This window comes from Hippichthys cyanospilos, chromosome 12, assembly GCF_059441005.1.
Source record: "Hippichthys cyanospilos isolate Australia breed blue-spotted pipefish chromosome 12, RoL_Hcya_1.0, whole genome shotgun sequence".
Lineage (NCBI taxonomy): Eukaryota > Metazoa > Chordata > Actinopteri > Syngnathiformes > Syngnathidae > Hippichthys > Hippichthys cyanospilos.
The window spans coordinates 5,290,222-5,307,902 of NC_142380.1; the positions used below are offsets into that span (position 1 = coordinate 5,290,222).

At 45.2% G+C, this 17,681-nt stretch overlaps 2 protein-coding genes and 1 long non-coding RNA gene across 4 annotated transcripts; 1 reads left to right on the forward strand and 2 right to left on the reverse strand.

Annotated features, from left to right (window-relative positions):
* The first annotated feature begins 1,163 nt into the window (after positions 1 to 1,163).
* On the forward strand, positions 1,164 to 11,168 carry lamc2 (laminin, gamma 2). Its single transcript, XM_088428933.1, has 21 exons — positions 1,164 to 1,270; positions 3,505 to 3,678; positions 3,766 to 3,883; positions 3,966 to 4,081; positions 4,140 to 4,271; positions 4,359 to 4,548; positions 5,472 to 5,584; positions 5,648 to 6,028; positions 6,145 to 6,378; positions 6,493 to 6,638; positions 6,723 to 6,870; positions 6,964 to 7,169; positions 7,300 to 7,379; positions 7,451 to 7,588; positions 7,667 to 7,811; positions 8,297 to 8,446; positions 8,846 to 8,960; positions 9,040 to 9,236; positions 9,930 to 10,079; positions 10,138 to 10,237; positions 10,299 to 11,168. Exons 1-21 carry the CDS (start codon positions 1,213 to 1,215, stop codon positions 10,550 to 10,552), a joined length of 3,345 nt encoding a protein of 1,114 aa, XP_088285059.1. The 5' UTR covers positions 1,164 to 1,212; the 3' UTR covers positions 10,553 to 11,168.
* On the reverse strand, positions 3,002 to 4,954 carry LOC148414519 (uncharacterized). Of its 2 annotated transcripts, XR_015867402.1 has the most exons (4): positions 4,367 to 4,954; positions 4,180 to 4,258; positions 3,931 to 4,043; positions 3,002 to 3,805 (listed from the first exon to the last, which is right to left on the reverse strand). It is a non-coding gene; the product is annotated as an uncharacterized LOC148414519 (long non-coding RNA). The 2 variants fall into 2 exon arrangements; XR_015867401.1 differs by having other exon boundaries at positions 3,002 to 4,043.
* On the reverse strand, positions 11,169 to 17,494 carry nmnat2 (nicotinamide nucleotide adenylyltransferase 2). The gene is made up of 11 exons (XM_088428934.1): positions 17,275 to 17,494; positions 16,496 to 16,584; positions 16,084 to 16,151; positions 15,937 to 16,015; positions 15,681 to 15,807; positions 15,443 to 15,523; positions 15,334 to 15,378; positions 15,110 to 15,186; positions 14,020 to 14,121; positions 13,843 to 13,910; positions 11,169 to 12,822 (listed from the first exon to the last, which is right to left on the reverse strand). Exons 1-11 carry the CDS (start codon positions 17,357 to 17,359, stop codon positions 12,720 to 12,722), a joined length of 924 nt encoding a protein of 307 aa, XP_088285060.1. The 5' UTR covers positions 17,360 to 17,494; the 3' UTR covers positions 11,169 to 12,719.
* Positions 17,495 to 17,681: the final 187 nt, after the last annotated feature.

Sequence of the window (17,681 nt, forward strand, 5' to 3'; positions counted from 1 at the left end):
GTTGCCACGACAACCAGGTAGGGCGTGAGCGTGTTGTCGGGGCTTGTGGGAGCAGAATTTATGTGTGCAAGCATGACTAAATGTGAGTAAGTGTCTGTGTGTGTGTTTGGTTGAGTGTGTTTGTCTGAGCAAAGTGTGTGTCAGGCCGGTAGGCCCCGTCGCATACACACAAAAACACACACATTCTGCATTTTGATGGGATCGTCGAGCTGGATATGTGTCACTTTGATGAGTTGCTCTCATGCGCGTGCGTGTCGCTTCCTGTTGAGAGGAAAGGTCCCGTTTGTTGTCTTGTTCGTCCGGGTCATCACATTCATCATGTCGATCAGGTTGTTCATGTTTTTGCTGCTCGTCCCGTTCTTAAATTTAATCTTGTTTGTCACATTGATGAAGTCAATCACGTTTGTCATGTTTAGCAAGCTTGACATGTTTAGCATCATTTAGCATAATGGTTATCATTCTGATATTATTCATCATGGGTATCATCGGTGATTCTGTTACAGGTTGGGGGGGGGGGGCAGCACCCCTAAATAGAATCTCAGAAGACTTAAAATGGATGTTTTTTTTTGTTAGTTTTTTTTGCACAATTATTTTTAACAAGCTAGAAAATTGTGTCCGAAAATTCCATATCTTAGGGCAGCGTTTCTCAAATGGGGGTCCGAGTACCCCTAACACAACATGATGGCACTTGCAGTGGTACATGAGATTTTAACAGGGTACCTGCAAGTTTCAGCAAATCCAAGCTAAATCTTTTTATTGCTGTGATTAGAACAACACATCAGATCAACGTTACAGTCATATAATTTTCAAATTAAAAGCAAATTAACCAGAACATGAAGTAACTCATTGAAACAAATTGTTTGCCTTACTTTGTTCAATTTCCCATGGATCCACATGATCATTAATTACGCAATTTTCTCAATGTTCTCTCATATTTGTGATATTTAGCGTGTTGACATGTTCATTTGTCACGTCTGTGAGTCCAGATTGTGAAGGACCTTGCTGTGCTCGTGCCAACGCTGAAGAGGCTATAAAAGTCTCGAACAACGCCCAGCACACACTCATGCAAGCGCACACTACGCGTATATGTGTGTGTCAGTATGGTCGGCGTGTCCCGACATGCCGCAGATACACAAACGCACCTACGCGGTTTAAAAGCAGATTGTGTTTGAGTTCGAGGAGGATTCGAAGGCGCGGTGCGAAGCGGTCAACATGAGGATTTCATTCTGCACACTTTTCATTGCGTTCGGTGTCGTCACGGCGACCGGCAGTAAGTCCATTTATGTTTCCTGTTACCATAAGGACAACATTCATTTGTGGCTAGATTACAACTTGACCCTTGACCTTAACACTTATTGTCCTAAGTTAAGAGTCCCACATGAGAGCACTTGACTTATCCTTTGTGTGCACTTTGACCCACGCAAGCTCCCGGTCCACATTTTGGACCCTTCGTGATCCGCTCCGTATTCTTACTCTACTCTCAATTACTGTAGTATTCTTAGTTAGTAGTGCTTGAGTCAAGATTAGAGGTTATATACTCTGAGGCAGAACCAAGATTTTGGGAGTCGAGGCTGAGACAAGTTAAAGACTTTTGCGATCAAAGACTGAGACAAGACCAAGACGGTATAAATATTAAAAATCAACAAAATACCAATCTTGCAACAAAAACAAATTCTGTGCTGTTGTTTTTGAAGTAGTCAAATGAACTGAATTTCAAGTCTAAACAAATTAACTGTTTCAACTTGTAAAATGAGAAGAAAGAAGACGGAGTAAAAATGCTTTTGATTCAGAAAACACTTTTTAAGTCTCATCTGTGATTAAAAGGCTTTTTTTTTTTTTAACTTGTCCAGTTTCTCGAGAACCAAATCGCTGTGTAACGTATTGCTTCCAATCACACAATACAAGTAAAAGCCACAAAGGTAGACATTCAAAAACTAGAAGTAAAAATGGTTCTATTTGATAGTGTGGATGCTAAAAAAGAAGATTCAAAATTCAAACAGGATGAGCAGAAAAAGTTGAAGGGTAGCGAAAGACTCTAACGTGTGAGTTGGAAGAGTAAAATGACTAAAAGTAGGATTGTTGATGTCGAAAGAGCATCATTGAGGAAGTTCAACTCGAAATAAAATCAACATTAAAATTAGAAGAGCAGAAGTACAAAAAGTCACTCAGTCAAGGTAGAAACGTAGTTTGCGTTCAAGTTGAGAAACATTACACAAGTGGGTGTACAGTACAGTACAATAAAAACTCAAATTTGGAAATGTGAAAGTGCATAAGGTGTATATTATTGAAATTGCAGAAAGAGTAATGTCAACGAAACCAGTGGAAAAGTTGGAAAACTGTCCGTAGAAAGGTTAAAAGTTGTACAAGTTGGAAAAGTACGAAAAAGATGGGTAAAAATGACAGAGGATTACAGAGGAGTCCACGGGCAGACGGAATGGTCGCTAGCCTGAGTACAAGTTTAAAAAAAACGCCACCGAGACCTCAAAATGTGTTAACTGCCACTTTGCAATAAACAGAACTAATTGAAATTTAAATTGATGTTTTGGTTCGTGGCAGTGCATCTTTTGGAAAATACCACTTGGAATTGGATGAGTTGCCGGCGGCTGTCACGATTTCCACATGGGTGTTGTTAAATGTGAATATATTCCTGTCGCCAGACTAAATTATTGCATGTCCGTAGAAATCTCCATTAGAGAAAAGGTACTCAAGAAAACAATCACCTTCAATTGCAATTTTTTTTTATCCGAGGTTTCTCTTCTGAAATTCAACAGAATGCAGCGGTTTTCACATGATTCGACTGCGATTCTCCTACTCGTAAACAAGCAGAGCAAATAAAAAAGGCAACACATTTTAGCAGCCGCCCGTCTTTATACATAAAATTTGCCAAGTGGTGATCCTAGAGGAAGTCAGACAATCCTTCTAAATAAACCGTACTTACGGTACAAGTAGCAATGGCACGAATGGGATTGCTAATCTTTTATTTTGAAAAATTTCTCGGAAGCATAGACAAGACTCAACCAACTTGATGATCTTTGATTCCCAGAGTTAGTAGGCTGCGTTAAAAGCAAACGATGCTGTTCTGAAATCAATCTTGTTTTTTTGGAAACAGAGTTCAAAAAGTGCTTTGTCATGCAGGTCGCGAAAATCGCTACACGCAGTCGACCAATCAACGGCGGGCGACGCATTGAGCACGCCTGGGTTAGAGAAACAAATGGTAGATCCATGGTGGGCTTTCCAAGGAGTTGTCTAAAACTTGTGGGTTCCTTTGAGGTTTCACGGAGAAAAGTCTTATGAACACTATGGTCAAGTCCGCACCTGTTTGTCAGTCTTTTCTATTACTGACCAATCAAAATGTTGAAAATGGCACATGTCGATAAATATTGGACTGGTTGCCGCTGATATGTATGGACAAAGAACGGTGTATACAGTCAAGTGACTGGTCGCCAAGGTCAAGGAACAGCTTGACAAGCAATCAATGGTGGTTTGTTTTGTTGTTTTTGACAGCTCTGCGCTGCGAGTGCAACGGTCGCTCAGTTGGATGCGTGCGCGATGCATTGGGTCTTCGCTGCGTGAACTGCTCGGGAAACACCGAAGGTCGGCAGTGTGAGCGCTGCAAAGACGGATTTTACCGCCAGGGGGCCAATCCCAGATGCATACCATGTGGCTGCCACCCCGCAGGTGAGGGTGAAGGATTTTGGACTTCACTAGGTTCTCTAGGTAAAAATCCTGATGTACACATTATGGAGCCAAGTTGTGTTCCTACAGGTTCTGTGAGTAGAGGCTGTGACAGCAGGGGGCACTGTGCCTGCAGAAAAGGAGTCTCAGGAACCAAATGTGACCTCTGCCCCCAAGGACCAATCGGACCCCAAGGATGTTCACCAAGGTTAACACAAAAGCATGACATTTGGACAAAAAATTCCAAAATTCCACCTCAACCTTGAGCATGTTCCTGTCGTTCTTCGCAGGCGACGACCCAGAGAAGATTCAGACACTGCATTCTGTTTCTGTTATGGTCACAGCAGCCAATGTTCTCCTCAGGAGGCCTACAGTGTCCACAACATATCGTCCAACTTTGAGCATGGTAGAATTAAGATATAATTAAATCCAGTCGGAACACCGTTGATGGGTTCTGTCTGCAGGTCCCGACGGTTGGAAGGCAGCGACTTCACATGGACTCACCCCAGCAGACGTCCACTCCCGTTGGTCCCCCAAGTACAAGGACATGGAGGTGATCTCCAGAAACAGTCTTCCGGTTTACCTGTATGCGCCAGGTGTGAAGAGACCCTCTGGAGTCCAAGCCATGCAATTTCCCGTCTTTTCCTATCCTCCGGACGACATGAAGTTTGTCTTTCTCGCAGATTCCTACCTGGGCAACAAATTGCTGAGTTACGGTCGCAACCTGTCCTTCTCCCTGCGTCTGGACCGCGGTATTCGACACCCATCCATCAATGACGTGATTCTGGAAGGTTCTGGTCTTCGGGTCTCGGCCTCGCTGGGTGACCTGAGCTCTGTCGTTCCCTGCGGACAGAAGATCAACTACACCTTCAGGTTAGGATTCCGCCAATCCAAGTCAGGATCCGGCCGCCGCGGGAGCCTGTTCAGGGTGAAGCGAGAACATTCCAGGCGATCCAGCAAGTAGAAACAAACCAGGAATCTGCACATGGTTAGGTCATGACTCGCGGCGCTCCTCATACTTTGGCGGCTTTTAAATGAGATCCGTTATGCATCTTTCTCTTCACACAGACATTTTCATTCCTATCATGAGCTCATTTTAGAAGCATGCAGTATCTGCCTCATGCAGTGAGCCAGACCGCATTCAGCCGCACATACAGCTGAGCAAAGGGCAAGCCCAGATTTCATGGGATTGACAACCAGTGGGCTGGATCTGGTTCAGCCGTCTCCTTCTCTGTCTCCCTTGTCTCAATTACAACATGAATTGCTCTGGTCCTTGGTTGGACTCCTAGACTGTTATGGTGCTAGGTTTTTTACTGTATCTCTCAGTTCATAGCACCGCAACACCTGAGTGATGTTTGGTTTTAGACCTGCTTCATGTCTTACCCTGAGACAACTTGATTTGGAGATGTATGAATAATATAATTGAATTGAAAACTGAGGACAACAACTAGACAATGAAAAGGTATTTGTGGTCCATGGACAGCTTTTACTTGGTCACTTGGACCAACCTGTTTGCAAAGTCATTTGCTGAGAAACCTGGTGGAGCCTGGTTATTCCAGTTTCGACACAGAGGGCCATGAGTGCATCATGGCTCACAAAATACTGAATTTTCAGACACAGTTAGAGCACCCAAGATTGACTCAGCCACGACAAAAACAAGACATTTTCCATAAAATGTCCTCTTCTAACGGTCCTGGAATTTCTTGATTTCTCTGTCAAATGTATTCTTTAATCCTGAAGAATTGGACACTAGGTGATAGAGATGTTGCATGGTTGTTTCTCTTGTGTGACATCAGGCTGGATGAGCAGCCTGGCAGCAGGTGGCACCCTCAGCTCACCCCTTTCCAATTCCAGACCCTCCTTCAGAACCTAAGCGCCATAAAAATACGATCCACCTTCGGCGACAGAGGTGAGCTCCTACCCTCAAAACCTGGATCGGACTGTCCACCCTTCAACTGTTATTTGTTTCCAGGACGAGGTTACCTCGACAACGTTAAACTGGTGTCAGCAAGGCGAGGGGACGGCACCCCGGCCCAATGGGTGCGGACCTGTGTCTGTCCACCGGGATACGAGGGCGACTTCTGCGATCGCTGCTCAGCAGGTTTCAAACGGCGGAGAGCTACAGAAGGAGCGTTCAGTCCTTGTGAGCCTTGCAGCTGCAGGGGTGGCGACTGCGACCCTCAGACGGGCGACTGCTATCCTGCCGACGAGACGCAGACCTGCTCGGATGGCTTCTACTGGGACTACTGGGTTCGACGCTGCATCCCGTGCCCCTGTCCTGAAGGAGTGCCATGCTCACTGGTTCTCGGATTGTCACGACCGCAGTGTCACATCTGTCCACCTGGGACCACCGGTAGGTCCGTCTGAGATGAGAAAATATAGCGTTCTGAGAGTTCCGACAATTCGTTGGGGTTTAATGCGTTGATGTGATTTATAACGCAATTCTGGTGGCTGGTGGTGTTTATTCAGGCCTTCGATGTGACGAGTGCCAGGAAGGTTTTTACGGGTCACCAGCAGGGGGCGTTGGAGGGCAGCGTCAATGCCAACCCTGCCAGTGCAACGGCCACATTGATGTTAATGTGCCGGGAAGCTGCAATCGAATCAGCGGCGAATGTCTCAAGTGTGTCAACAACACAATGGGTCCTCGCTGTGATGTATGCTTGCCAAATTTTTATCACCGCAGCCCGTATGAAGCCTGCAGACGTAAGTTACCTCAACCACGCTTACGTGCTTCGGATCGTTTGTCGTCACATGTTGGTGATACATTAGTTAAATTTTTGTGAGAATTTGACCGTTTTCTGCGTCTCACCCGGGCAGCATGTGACTGCGATTTTCGGGGCTCCGAGTCGATGCAATGTGATGACAACGGTCGCTGCCGGTGCAGACCGGGCTTTGAGGGTCCAAAGTGTCAGACCACGCAGGGACGAGAATGTCCTGCCTGTTTCAACCGAGCCAAAGGCAAGGTGAGGGGTCGCCTCTGATCGTTCGTGTCCCACGAGTCACTTCAAACTATTTTTATTATACTTTTCTTAATGTGTGGCTTGCAGATGGAGGGGTTGGTTTTCAAACTTCAGCAGATGGAAGCGCAGAACTCTCAGATGGGTAGTGGACAAAATACTGGTAACATAGAAGCTGTCCTGAGTGCGGGCGAGGTGCTGGCAGACAAGCTAAAGGTCGACGCCGAGCAGCTGACAGGTGCGATGTCACTTATTTTCAAACGTTTCGTGTCAAAAACATTTGGAAATCTTTGTGAGGTCATGCTTAAGTCTTGAATACGATGTGCTGCAGACCTTGACAAGCGACTCCTGGACAGTCTGAAGTCCATCAGCCGTACTCGTCTGTCAGAGGAACAGGACGTCCAGAACTTGGCCGATGCCACCGGTGACATCAGACGACGACAACAAACCTACGTAACCAAATCGGATCAGCTTCAGAACTTAATGGATGAGATGAAACGCAAACTGGATGAGGCCAAGTCAGGTCTTCGATCAGCTGTAAGATCTTACGCAGAATTTTCTTTGTCGTGTGACCTGACTGGAGTCAGGCACGGTATGGCAATTCTGACATGAAGAATGAGCATTTTGATATTAAACCACTCTTACAAAATTTCCTCCTTCCTGTCAGGAGTTTCCTGCAGGAGATTCGCCTCTGGCTCCAAACCTTCTCTCCACGTTGGCGCAAGCTGCAACAAGCTTGGCTGATAAGTGCGTGCGCCAGACACTCATCAAAATAATTTTGGTAAACCTGCTCGGATATTTAAGTCTAGATCTTTCAGACATCAGACAAAAGCGGTGGGGGTGGAGCAGACTGCCAACGAAGCTTTGAGCGACTCTGAGAAAAGTCTTTCGTTGGTCCGGAATCTTCTCAGCAAGGGAAACAATGTCAAAGATCTGATCGGAGGAGTGAAATCTACGTCAGTTACTTTTTAATTTCTTCGTCTAATAAGTACCAGTGTCTATCTTGTTTTTGACCGTGTGCTCATGCCCCTCAGTTACGACGGGATGGCGACGCGGGTCAAGGGCTTGGAGAACCAGGCGATCCGGGTGGGCGATGAGGCCAAGGCAGAGAGCACCAAGGCCAACGGCATGCTGGAAGACATCAACAGGATGGCCAAAGACATCCCACCTGCTTTGACAGTCAGTCAAGGGCTCTTTTTATCATAATTTTGTCCCTTTTGAGCATTCGTGTCAAAGACCAACTATCTTCTGTCATCTATTATCATCCTGAATTGTGATCCCTCTCTTTGAGTAGTGTTAGGTCTCTCTGAGGGGTGTTAAAAATTGATTCACTCTGGTGATAATGTACAAAACAGATCAGGTCGACAATCTTAAACATTAAACGTGGTCAAATTACCACCAAAAATCTTCATCCCACTAGCATGTCCTGGGTCATCCCTGGGGCCTCCTCCTGGTGGTACACACCTAGCATTTGTTACCAGCAAGGTATCCAAACCAGATGTTCTCATCTACTGCTGGATCCATGCTATTTAGGAAATTTTTAACCCTTTCATTGATTTGAACCTTGAGATAGTAGAGACTACCTCAAAGTCTCAAAAGCTTGTTTCCTGAATAGAAAGTCGTGCCTACTCTGCATTCTAAAGTGGCCACTACATTGCACTCAGGGGGACGTGAATGCCATGGCGGCCAAGCTGGACCTCCTGAGGAAGACGGTGGACGGGAATGTGGCGGGCTTCACAGCGTTGCGGGACGACATAGGAAAGGACACAGTCGCTGTTCAGGATTTGCTGGAGCAAGGCAGGAATGCTATGAAGGTAGGGAAACATTGTGGGATTTCATCTCATCCTCTGATTGGTGACAATATCAGCCAACTGGAGTTTCTTGTCATCAATTCCATCAAGTTCATTTTTAAAATGAGTCTGTTCTGTACTTTTCTGGTCTGACCTCATTGCTGCTCATTGGGTGTTACACCAACTGACTACAACTTCTATCTTGTATGATACTGACCAGTCCTGTCCTGACACATTCTCTCCTGTCCTACTATGTCCAATTTTATTTGTTACTGGTTGCATTTGTTCCAAAATGGAACACTTGCTCCGTCCTCTCGCTGATGTTGTGATGTGGTCAACAAACATGCCTCTGCGACTGCTTGCGGTTTTCTTCTGGAAATTGCCATGAAGTAGATTGAGTGTAATGTCATGTGACCCTCACAGAACATGGATGCGTTGACAGGCCGAGTGGACGCTGCTCATGCCAACACCAAGGAGGCACTGCAGCGCATCAAAGGCAACACCAATAAGCTGGACACCTCCCTCACTACTCTAAACGGTAAACAGAAACTGATAAATGCCGATAAAGCGCCTATCCTGTTCATCTTCATTACCCTCGGCATCTTGACCATCCCTAGGCTTTGACCAGGAGATTGCGAACAACCAAGCACAGGCAGATGCCGCCATCAAGCGACTTCCTGCCATCAACGCGACCATTCAACGGGCCGCAAAGAATAATGGAGAGACGCGAGCTCTGTTGGACGCCGTGTCTGCTGACTCCGATGGGGCCATGGCATCCATCAACCAGCTGGAAAACCTGATCCCCGGTCTGGAGGTTCGCCACCGCCAACCTAACGTAGCATGAAATACTAGCGTTGATTGACTAGCAAGGGGGCTAAATCTATGATTCAAGACTTAGACCTTGTCTACACATAGCCGGGGTTCTTGCAAACTGGCAGTAAATGTCTGTTTTGCCCTATTTGCTATACATGGCTGGGCTTTTTTTTTCCATCAAAATTGAATGTTTCAAAACCTCCGACCAACGTCGAGATTTGCGTTTTCATGGGTAACCATCTTAAAACGGAGATTTGCGTCGCCACGCTACTCCTTTTCCCGCCAAAGACGCAGTTACCTGTGATGTAAGAGGAGGAAGTTCTTTCTGATTGGACACGTCAGAGGTTGGACAGAATTCGGTGACGCTACTGCCACCTAGCGACTTGTCATGCTTGCAAGTGAATGAATCCACACTGTGCTGGATTTGTATGGACACAATTTCTTTAAATAAAGAATGATGACGAGGGGGAAACAATACGGATTTAAATAAGCCGGTTACATGCAGACACGACCTTAAGATCTTTTTCTTTTTTCTTTGAGTGACATTCATCGAATAATCAATTTAAACAGTTTCAAACAACATGCCTGCAGAATATTGTCTGAAATTCCTACCAAAAATAGTGTTTAAGCACAAGATTTACATTCACAAAAATAAAATCTGACTTAAAGTAACCAAAAATTTTCAACTTGCCAGGCGGCAATCAAGTCCACGCCGACTCTTGGAATTGATGTAAGCAAATTTAACAACGCTACCAAAGAACTGCGGGTGCTGGCTGGCGATGTCGGCGCAGACATCGCCGGCGAGCTTGGCGACGCCAGGAATCTGGAAGCGGATGCAACACAGGTGAGATGCACGCCGTGAACGGCCAAAAAGTGATGACAGCAAAGCGTTTGACCCACAGGCCGGTGACGCTGCCACCGCTGCCCTGAATAACGCCAGACAGGCCAGAAACGCAGTAGGAAAAATGCTGCAAGACATCAACACCAAGCTGGCTAACATCAGTAAGAAATGTGCTCCGAACTAACTTTTACACAGGATACACACCATTCTGTCATCCTGCAGACCAACCAGGTACACTGGACCCGGGCCGCCTTCAAGAACTGGAGGAGTCTATAGCGAAGGCTCGTCGGAACGTGGAGCTGGATCTTGAGCCTCGGCTAAGGGACACCATCGCGTCCGAGGATGCGCAGCGCCATCGTCTGGCCACCTTGGACGGGGACATCGATGGCATCTTGTGGGACATTGCCAACCTGGAGGACATTTTGAAGACTGTGCCCAGCGGATGCTTCAACAGCCCGCCGATTGAAAGTGCCTAACACGCCGCTCCTCGAATTTTCACCCGGAGGTTCTGAGGATAAGCTCCTTGCCTTTTCGCAGTCACACATGTGGTCATTGTCGCTGTCGGGCACGTGCTAAATTCTACGTTTTTTATAACACTTGCTGCTGTTAACGAGATAAATTATGACCTTGTCCTTTTCACAGCCATTTTAGACCTTTTGAACTGTCAAGGCCCAGAGAATTTTATTTAGCATCTTCCATAGCCAACATTGTCACTGATCAAAAGCTATGCAACATTAATAGAACATAGCTTTCTTTCACCAAAAGCAGCAAAGACTTGAGGATTTCGATGCATTTTTTTCCTTTTTTTTATTGACACCCTAAACCAGAATTTTCCTACCCGGTCTTTGGTGTTAGTGGAGATTGAAATGGAAATTCATCTCCTAACCGTTATCTTCACTTCAAAAGCTGTGCTGATATTAATTCCAAGGCTTACAGTAGTATTCACAGGGTAGGAAGCAATTCCACCCAATAGCGTGTTTATTTTTCTATTTATAGAATGCGTGTACATAGACACCTTTTATCTTTTTCTGCTGGTCGATTGTCACATGATCAATACTATCGGTGTGCAATTGAATAAAAGGCCGCAGAAAATTGTTTGTGTTGAATTTTAATAAATCGATCGTAGTCATGCCACAAGCACAAGCAGTGTTAGCATGCTGCACAGTCAACACCAACACTACTAACAAGCAAACACTCACACAGACTTTCACTTTGAAAAGCCACCCAATCACTCCGGCTTTTATTTTGAAAATTCATCCGTTCACTAATACCATATATTGGAAAACAGGGGATCCTTGTCAAAAATGCCTACATATCTCAATTTTGGTATGTTTAAAAGGGCCGTTTTATGGAGAATGGACCAGATCCAGCCCACTGGTTGCCATGACAATAAAAGCAGGGCTCACTATTGGTGTAGCAGCTTTTGGGGAGTGATGAGGGCAGATACACCCCTAAAATGAGCCAAAACATGTTTTATCGTTGAGCTACTTTGGCGGACATGTCTCTTGTAAAGATCAATGTGAACTTTGAAGTGATGCCACGTTCAGGGATTCCGCTGATGTCCACCAGGGGGAGCCGTTACCACCAAACGCCACATGCTAGGGGCTAGCGGTGGCAAATGTGCTAATTGACAAAAAGGTGGGGGCACAAGGGTACACACGGTACTGTTCCTAAACAGCTGTGGTTTCATGCATCTGCTTACTGGATGAAAAACAGGACGAGAGAAGTCACAATGAATCCCTCATGACACACAGACACGTGCGTGCGTCAGTTCCGCGGTTACAGTGAACCCCCACTAAGTCGCCATTTACTCTTCGCGAACCCACTACGTTACAGATATTAAACAAAATCTTCCATAAACTTTTACAGTAAACAGGTAAGATTTGGTTTTAGAATTGTGTTCAGTGCAATACCAGATTGTGCCACAAAATGTGGGGCAGCACTGTGCTCCACTTAAGCCATGCAGCATAATTAAGAGCAAGAAGAAGAGGCAGAGAACGTCCAAAACAAAGTCCCAGGATTAGTTTTTGATTCCAAAGAGAAAGAGAGGAAATATATGCTGGTAACTAACTAATGTTGTATGCTCTGTTTATGTTAGTTGAGCCTAAAATTTCAAACAAAAGGTGAAACATTACAAAAAGAATATTTAAATTGCCCATACCTTGGCCAATCATAGATTACAATTTACTTGGCTGACTTGCCAGATATAAAGTGGCTGTTGTTTTGAAGAAATACCACAACGCTAACAAATGCTAATTTCTTAGGCCATCTTGGGTGTTTTACATTTTATGTTAGCATTGTGCTAATGAAGTTAGGTCAAGACCAAATGATATATTTTGCTTTGAGTTTGATGGTATTCAAATACACAATGTTATTTTTAAATATATTTGTCACTTTTTCAGGAAACTATCAGCACTGACAAATAAACAGCTTGTCGCGAGCAAGCCTCTTCGTTTGTAGAACAGGCATGACAAAAGACTGGAAAAAGTTCTATGTTATGAGTTTCGATGTGTTTGAAAGGAATTTTTTTATGTCCTGGTGTGATGCGGGTAGTGTGGAACATTGGAGGGGGGGGGGGGGGGGGGGGTTCACTGCACAGAAACCGCGTGGTGATATGGATTGGAAAATGTGTTAGCAAAGCGTCTATCCTGAGGCGTTGATGTAGAGTTGCGTATTGAGGATATAATCGATGACGGGCTGACACAGGTAGTCCACAACGTGCCCATCGCCGTGCTGCAGTGCCAGTCTGCGCACAGAAAAAAAAACAAATAACTTCTTTCTCTTTCAAAATAAAAGCTATTAATCATATGTATATCCAGCACACAGTTGTCATCATAACCCATATGCTTAAAAAGTTAAAAAATGATTTAACTGTTAAATTGCTTTCAATTTATTTTCAGGTTCACGTTTGCTTTCTCATTCTTGTCTGCATCTGAACGCTAGGTGGCGTCCGTGTTTTTATCATACTGAAACCAGAACTACTTCCTACTTCTGCGTCTAAGAATCTTGGGAAATGTAGTCGTACTCGTCAACCGCTCCAGTCGTGCAACCCCAATGAGTGCTCAGCGTTTCTGACTGTGGTTTCCAATGTTACAAAGTGGGATCTCGAGGTAAACAACGCCTCCGGCTTCCGATAGCTTCTGGAACCCAGCAGAAGAGGTTGAGTGATTTTTTTAGCGTCGTTTACTATCAAATCGTAGTGTCAAGTCTTTTAAAATTAAAACTCGGGCCATTCTACATTTCTTGGCACTGTCACGTCGGTCACAAAGGCGCGAGTCAATGTCCAGAGTTCAAGTCGTTTGAGTCAAGTCCGAGTCACAAAAGTCAGTATAAGTGTCAGAGGGCCGAGTCCAAGTCAAGTCAGAGTCACAAAATTCCGAGTTCAAGTCAAATCTGAGTCTACAAGGTCCCGGTCCAAGTCCAGGTGAGATTAAGAGTAAATCTTAAAACAGAATAATATTATTTTCACGACAGACAATTTAGAAAAACACTAAACTTGCCTCTTGAGGGAAGAATACCAGCTGCTTACTTCTTTTAAAATTTGACTTAAAGTTCCTTTTGAAAAAGGATGTTAATTTTCAGGAATAAAATCATTGTCCGACTTGGTAGAGTTGTAAAATATTTTTGTGAGTCCAATAGCGATGAATAAGAGTCAAACGGCAAGGAGTCCGAGTCAAGTTGGAGTAAGCAAGAAAACGGGTTGAGTTGGACTTGAGTCCAAACGTGGACATGAATACCCTTTCTGTCCATGTGTCTCCAGTCTTACCTGCTCTTGGTGGAGCTGACCTGCGCCATGGGATGATTGTTGTCATCCTTGACCACCACGATGTTGTCCTGTGAGCAGACGATAAATTAAAAAAAAGTAAGCGTAGGACGCAGCAGCCCAACCCCACGCATCTGGACATTTTCTTCAGACCTCAACGGGAACCAGGACGCAGACTACCTTGTGTTTGCGCAGAACCGCCGACTGCTTCATGATCCGTTCGGTGTCGGCGCCGTCACGAGGGACCACCACAATGCCGAAGTCGCCCACAATCACCTCCATCTGCAAACGCACAAATGCGATCGCTCACTTGATTTGATTCCAGACAAAATCATCACCAACTGAAAACGTTAAGGATCTTTTGCAATTTTTCTTTAAAATTTATTCCCTTCACGTGGACATCGGTGCAGTCACGAGAGGGTTTTTCATTGTAAGTCTTTTCGAGTCATTAAAAGCTAAACCGTCTTTTGATAATGTTGTCAAGAAAATGTTTACCTTGACTTCCTTTTCAATACTGATAATAACCAAATTTAGCCATTTTCAGCCATAAAAAATTGTCTATATCAAACTTAATGTTGATGTTTTGCTCCGCTTGTCGATGTCACGTGACCAAATCCAGAAAACAAGTGCAGCGTGATTTGTCACATGAGTCCAAGTCAAGTTAGAGTCACAAAGGTGTGGTTCAAGTCAATTTATAGTTGCAAAGGTTCAAGTCAAGTTTGAGTCCCAGTCTGAGTCCTAGTCACAAAGGTCAGAGGCCCAAGTCCATATCAAGTCTGAGTTCACAAGGTCCCGTTTTTTCATTTTTGAATAGATTTTTACGTTGCTATGATTGGCCATACATACATATTTATTTTTTCTTCTCACTGGAACAGTAATGTCCAAAAAATGGACAAATACCACCAACAGGTTAAAGCTATCAATTGTACCTTTAAAATAATTTGCTTAACGTTTACTGCTGAAAATGGCTAAATAAGTTTTGTACCCATTTAAGTTGAACTCCTTTTTGAGTTTTGTCCTCCTTTAAGGATGCGATTTAAATTCCAACCAGTTGATTTTGTTCTCATAGGGAGCTTTTTCGAACCACATCATTAGAGGTTCTTTTTCAGGCTTGTTTTAAAGTGCGGTACATAGAAGAACTCTTGGATTGTTTTGGCGGCATTCGGTTGTCCCGGTGTGTGGTGAGCGCTTCCTCTGCCGAGAGGAAGGACAACTCAGAAATGACAGGTAAGGTGGGAAAGGTGGGGCAGGGTGACGGGGGGGCACCTACATCACTGTCCTTCCACAGGCCAGGGATGCAGAAGGACTCCAGAAGGTCACTTCCACACAGGAGCAAGATGCGTAACTCTAGACACCACAGCGGACGAGTGGGCGGAGGGAGGGAGGGAAGGACGCAGGAAGGAAAGGAAAAAGACGTCCTCAGTAAAGCACAAGTTTTACTGGATGCGCACACACACACACAGGATGTGGATGGATGGCGGCAGAGCCACTCACCGATCTCCTCGTACGTCATGGCGGGCCCCAAGTTGGCGTTTTCATCTGATGTGAGGAACATAATAGTCAACCGCACACGCATGAGGTGGGCTTGCGTGTCGCGACTCACCAATGAAGGCGAAGCGTTCCATGTGAGGACGCACGCAGCAAACTTTGCCCAAACTCTCGCTCAGCTTGCCCCAAAGTTTCACTGCAAGTTATCATCGTTATCATCAAAAGTCAGCCATAATCCTCACCATCATCATCATCGTTTTTATCGTCACGATCATCATCATTGATTTCATCATTATAGTCATCATTAACATCATCATCATCATTGTCACCATCATTTGGTTCACCAAACTTACCGGAAGTGGGCTTGTGGTTCAAGTTGTTGTGGTTCTGGTAAATGGGCGGAGCCTGTGTCTGTGGCTGACCAATGATGGGAGTCGACGACGGTGTGTTGACGTTTGACAAAATGCAGCCTGTCACTCTCTACAAGGACAACACACCCACCTATCACTCATGGGGGGGGGGGGGGGGGGTCATACTTGACTTCCTGTTGGGGTAACAATCTTCAACGCGACGTGCACCCCCTACGCATAACTGAGCAAAAACTGTCACCTTCATCAGGTCTCGGTGGTGTTCCAGGACGCTGCAAGTAGTCTGCCATGTGTCCTGGTAACACTCCCAAGGGTCCACCCTGCGGCCACACCAAAGTCTTTAGAGCAGGCGGCGCCGGCGCTGCTCGTTTCCTGTCACGTGACTCACCTGATCCAATCAGACGACTGCACGGCTAGCTGACACATAGTCAGACGATGCCTGCTGGACACCAGGCCCTGATGGATGCACAAACATTGAGACATCATCAGAAACGGGTGGCGCTGTTGAATGCACTTACTGTAATCAGGGCGAAAATTCTCCCATTTCCTGGGGGAAAGTTTTTTAATTAGATTTATAAACTCATTCAATCCTAATTACGTAATCATACATCTTTACAGAGTCCAGCCATTCAATCCTATATACATATTTACATTTTTTTTAAGTATTATGGTGTGAGAGTGCCCGATAATAGTTTGTGCACGTGGCACTTTTGTATGCGCTTGAAGTTGAACCGAGCTAACTTGGCCGACATGCATGTCGGATTTGTCGATGACAACTTAGACGCCAGAGTGCAACTCACAGCTTTCCCATAAGAGTCGTGGACCGGCGAAATGATCCCGCCGATCACGATGAAACGTCCGCTTTTGTGCAGGTAGTCCCTTGCCTTTTCTGCACACACACAAAGAAAATTGTACACTGAAAAAAATGTGTCGGGAGTCATTTGCAGACTGGCTAGGAGTCATAAGCAACTCAATATGGATATGACACATTTAGTCACATGCACATCAGAATGTAATCGCTGCAGCCTCAAAAATATTTCAGAGCAAACATTATGCAGTAAACCAACATATCAAATGTCAATCCACCCTAAGCAAAAATGTGTTGTCTAGTGATGTGGATGCCTCCTTGAAGTGGGTCTTGGGGGCCACCACCCCATCAGTATTTAGATGGCGAAACAATTGATTTAAACTAGGGGAAATCAGTTAAATGAATATCAATATGATAATTACATGCTGAGTGCGTAGTGGAAATGAACCCGTTGATTGTTATCGTTTTTGTTTTGATGATGATGATGATGATGATGAAGCTGTTTTGTGGGATGCGTCACATCGGGTGGGGTTGCAAGTGTAGGCTGGTGTTGTTATCAAGGCCTCCGCATCCCTCGCGGCAGCAAAACGAGGAATCCGACGCGAGCGAAATGTTCGTTTCAGCACCGGACAGCTGGACAGCGACGATCGCGACCGAACCAAACAAAACATTAAAGCAAGGCGGCGCATGCGGGCGGCCGTGAGATTCTTGGGACTTCTTTTTTTCTTCAATAGTAACATCACAACGTGCCATTCCCACATAAACCCTTACCGAACATATGGATGTGTCCCTTGGTGATGGGATTGAAGCTGCCGCACGACAGAAGGATCACGTGACTTTTGGTCGTTTCTGGCATGGCTCCGTTCTCGACAACCCGCTTCTGTTCGCGGTTCCGGTTCTGGGATGCGTAGCAGCGGCAAAAATACGCAGAGCGAGAGGCGAGGTCGCTCAGTCTGCGACACGATGCTGGGGGAAGTGACGTCTGCTTTCCAGAGGCACGGGGGTCACGTGAACATCGAGAAGAGAGCGAGAGTGGAAGGTGTCAAAAAGGATTTTTTTGTACTCATTCCAAGTAACGATAGGATTGACTCTTCGTGAAATGTGCAATATCCTATTGAATTATAGAATGTGATAGATAGTTCATATCGTTTGACTCGGTAAATAAATGTGGAAGGAAT

Bases quoted from the DNA above. Each gene is read 5' to 3' on its own strand.
- lamc2 (XM_088428933.1), top strand. From the start codon at position 1,213: ATGAGGATTTCATTCTGCACACTTTTCATTGCGTTCGGTGTCGTCACG. The intron at 7,380-7,450 runs GTGCGTGCGCCA...TAGATCTTTCAG, and splicing joins GCAACAAGCTTGGCTGATAA to ACATCAGACAAAAGCGGTGG. The intron at 9,237-9,929 runs GTTCGCCACCGC...TCAACTTGCCAG, and splicing joins ACCTGATCCCCGGTCTGGAG to GCGGCAATCAAGTCCACGCC.
- nmnat2 (XM_088428934.1), bottom strand. From the start codon at position 17,359: ATGCCAGAAACGACCAAAAGTCACGTGATCCTTCTGTCGTGCGGCAGC. The intron at 16,152-16,495 runs GTGAGTTGCACT...TGCATCCATCAG, and splicing joins ACGACTCTTATGGGAAAGCT to GGCCTGGTGTCCAGCAGGCA. The intron at 15,379-15,442 runs GTGAGTCGCGAC...TCCTCACATCAG, and splicing joins GGAACGCTTCGCCTTCATTG to ATGAAAACGCCAACTTGGGG.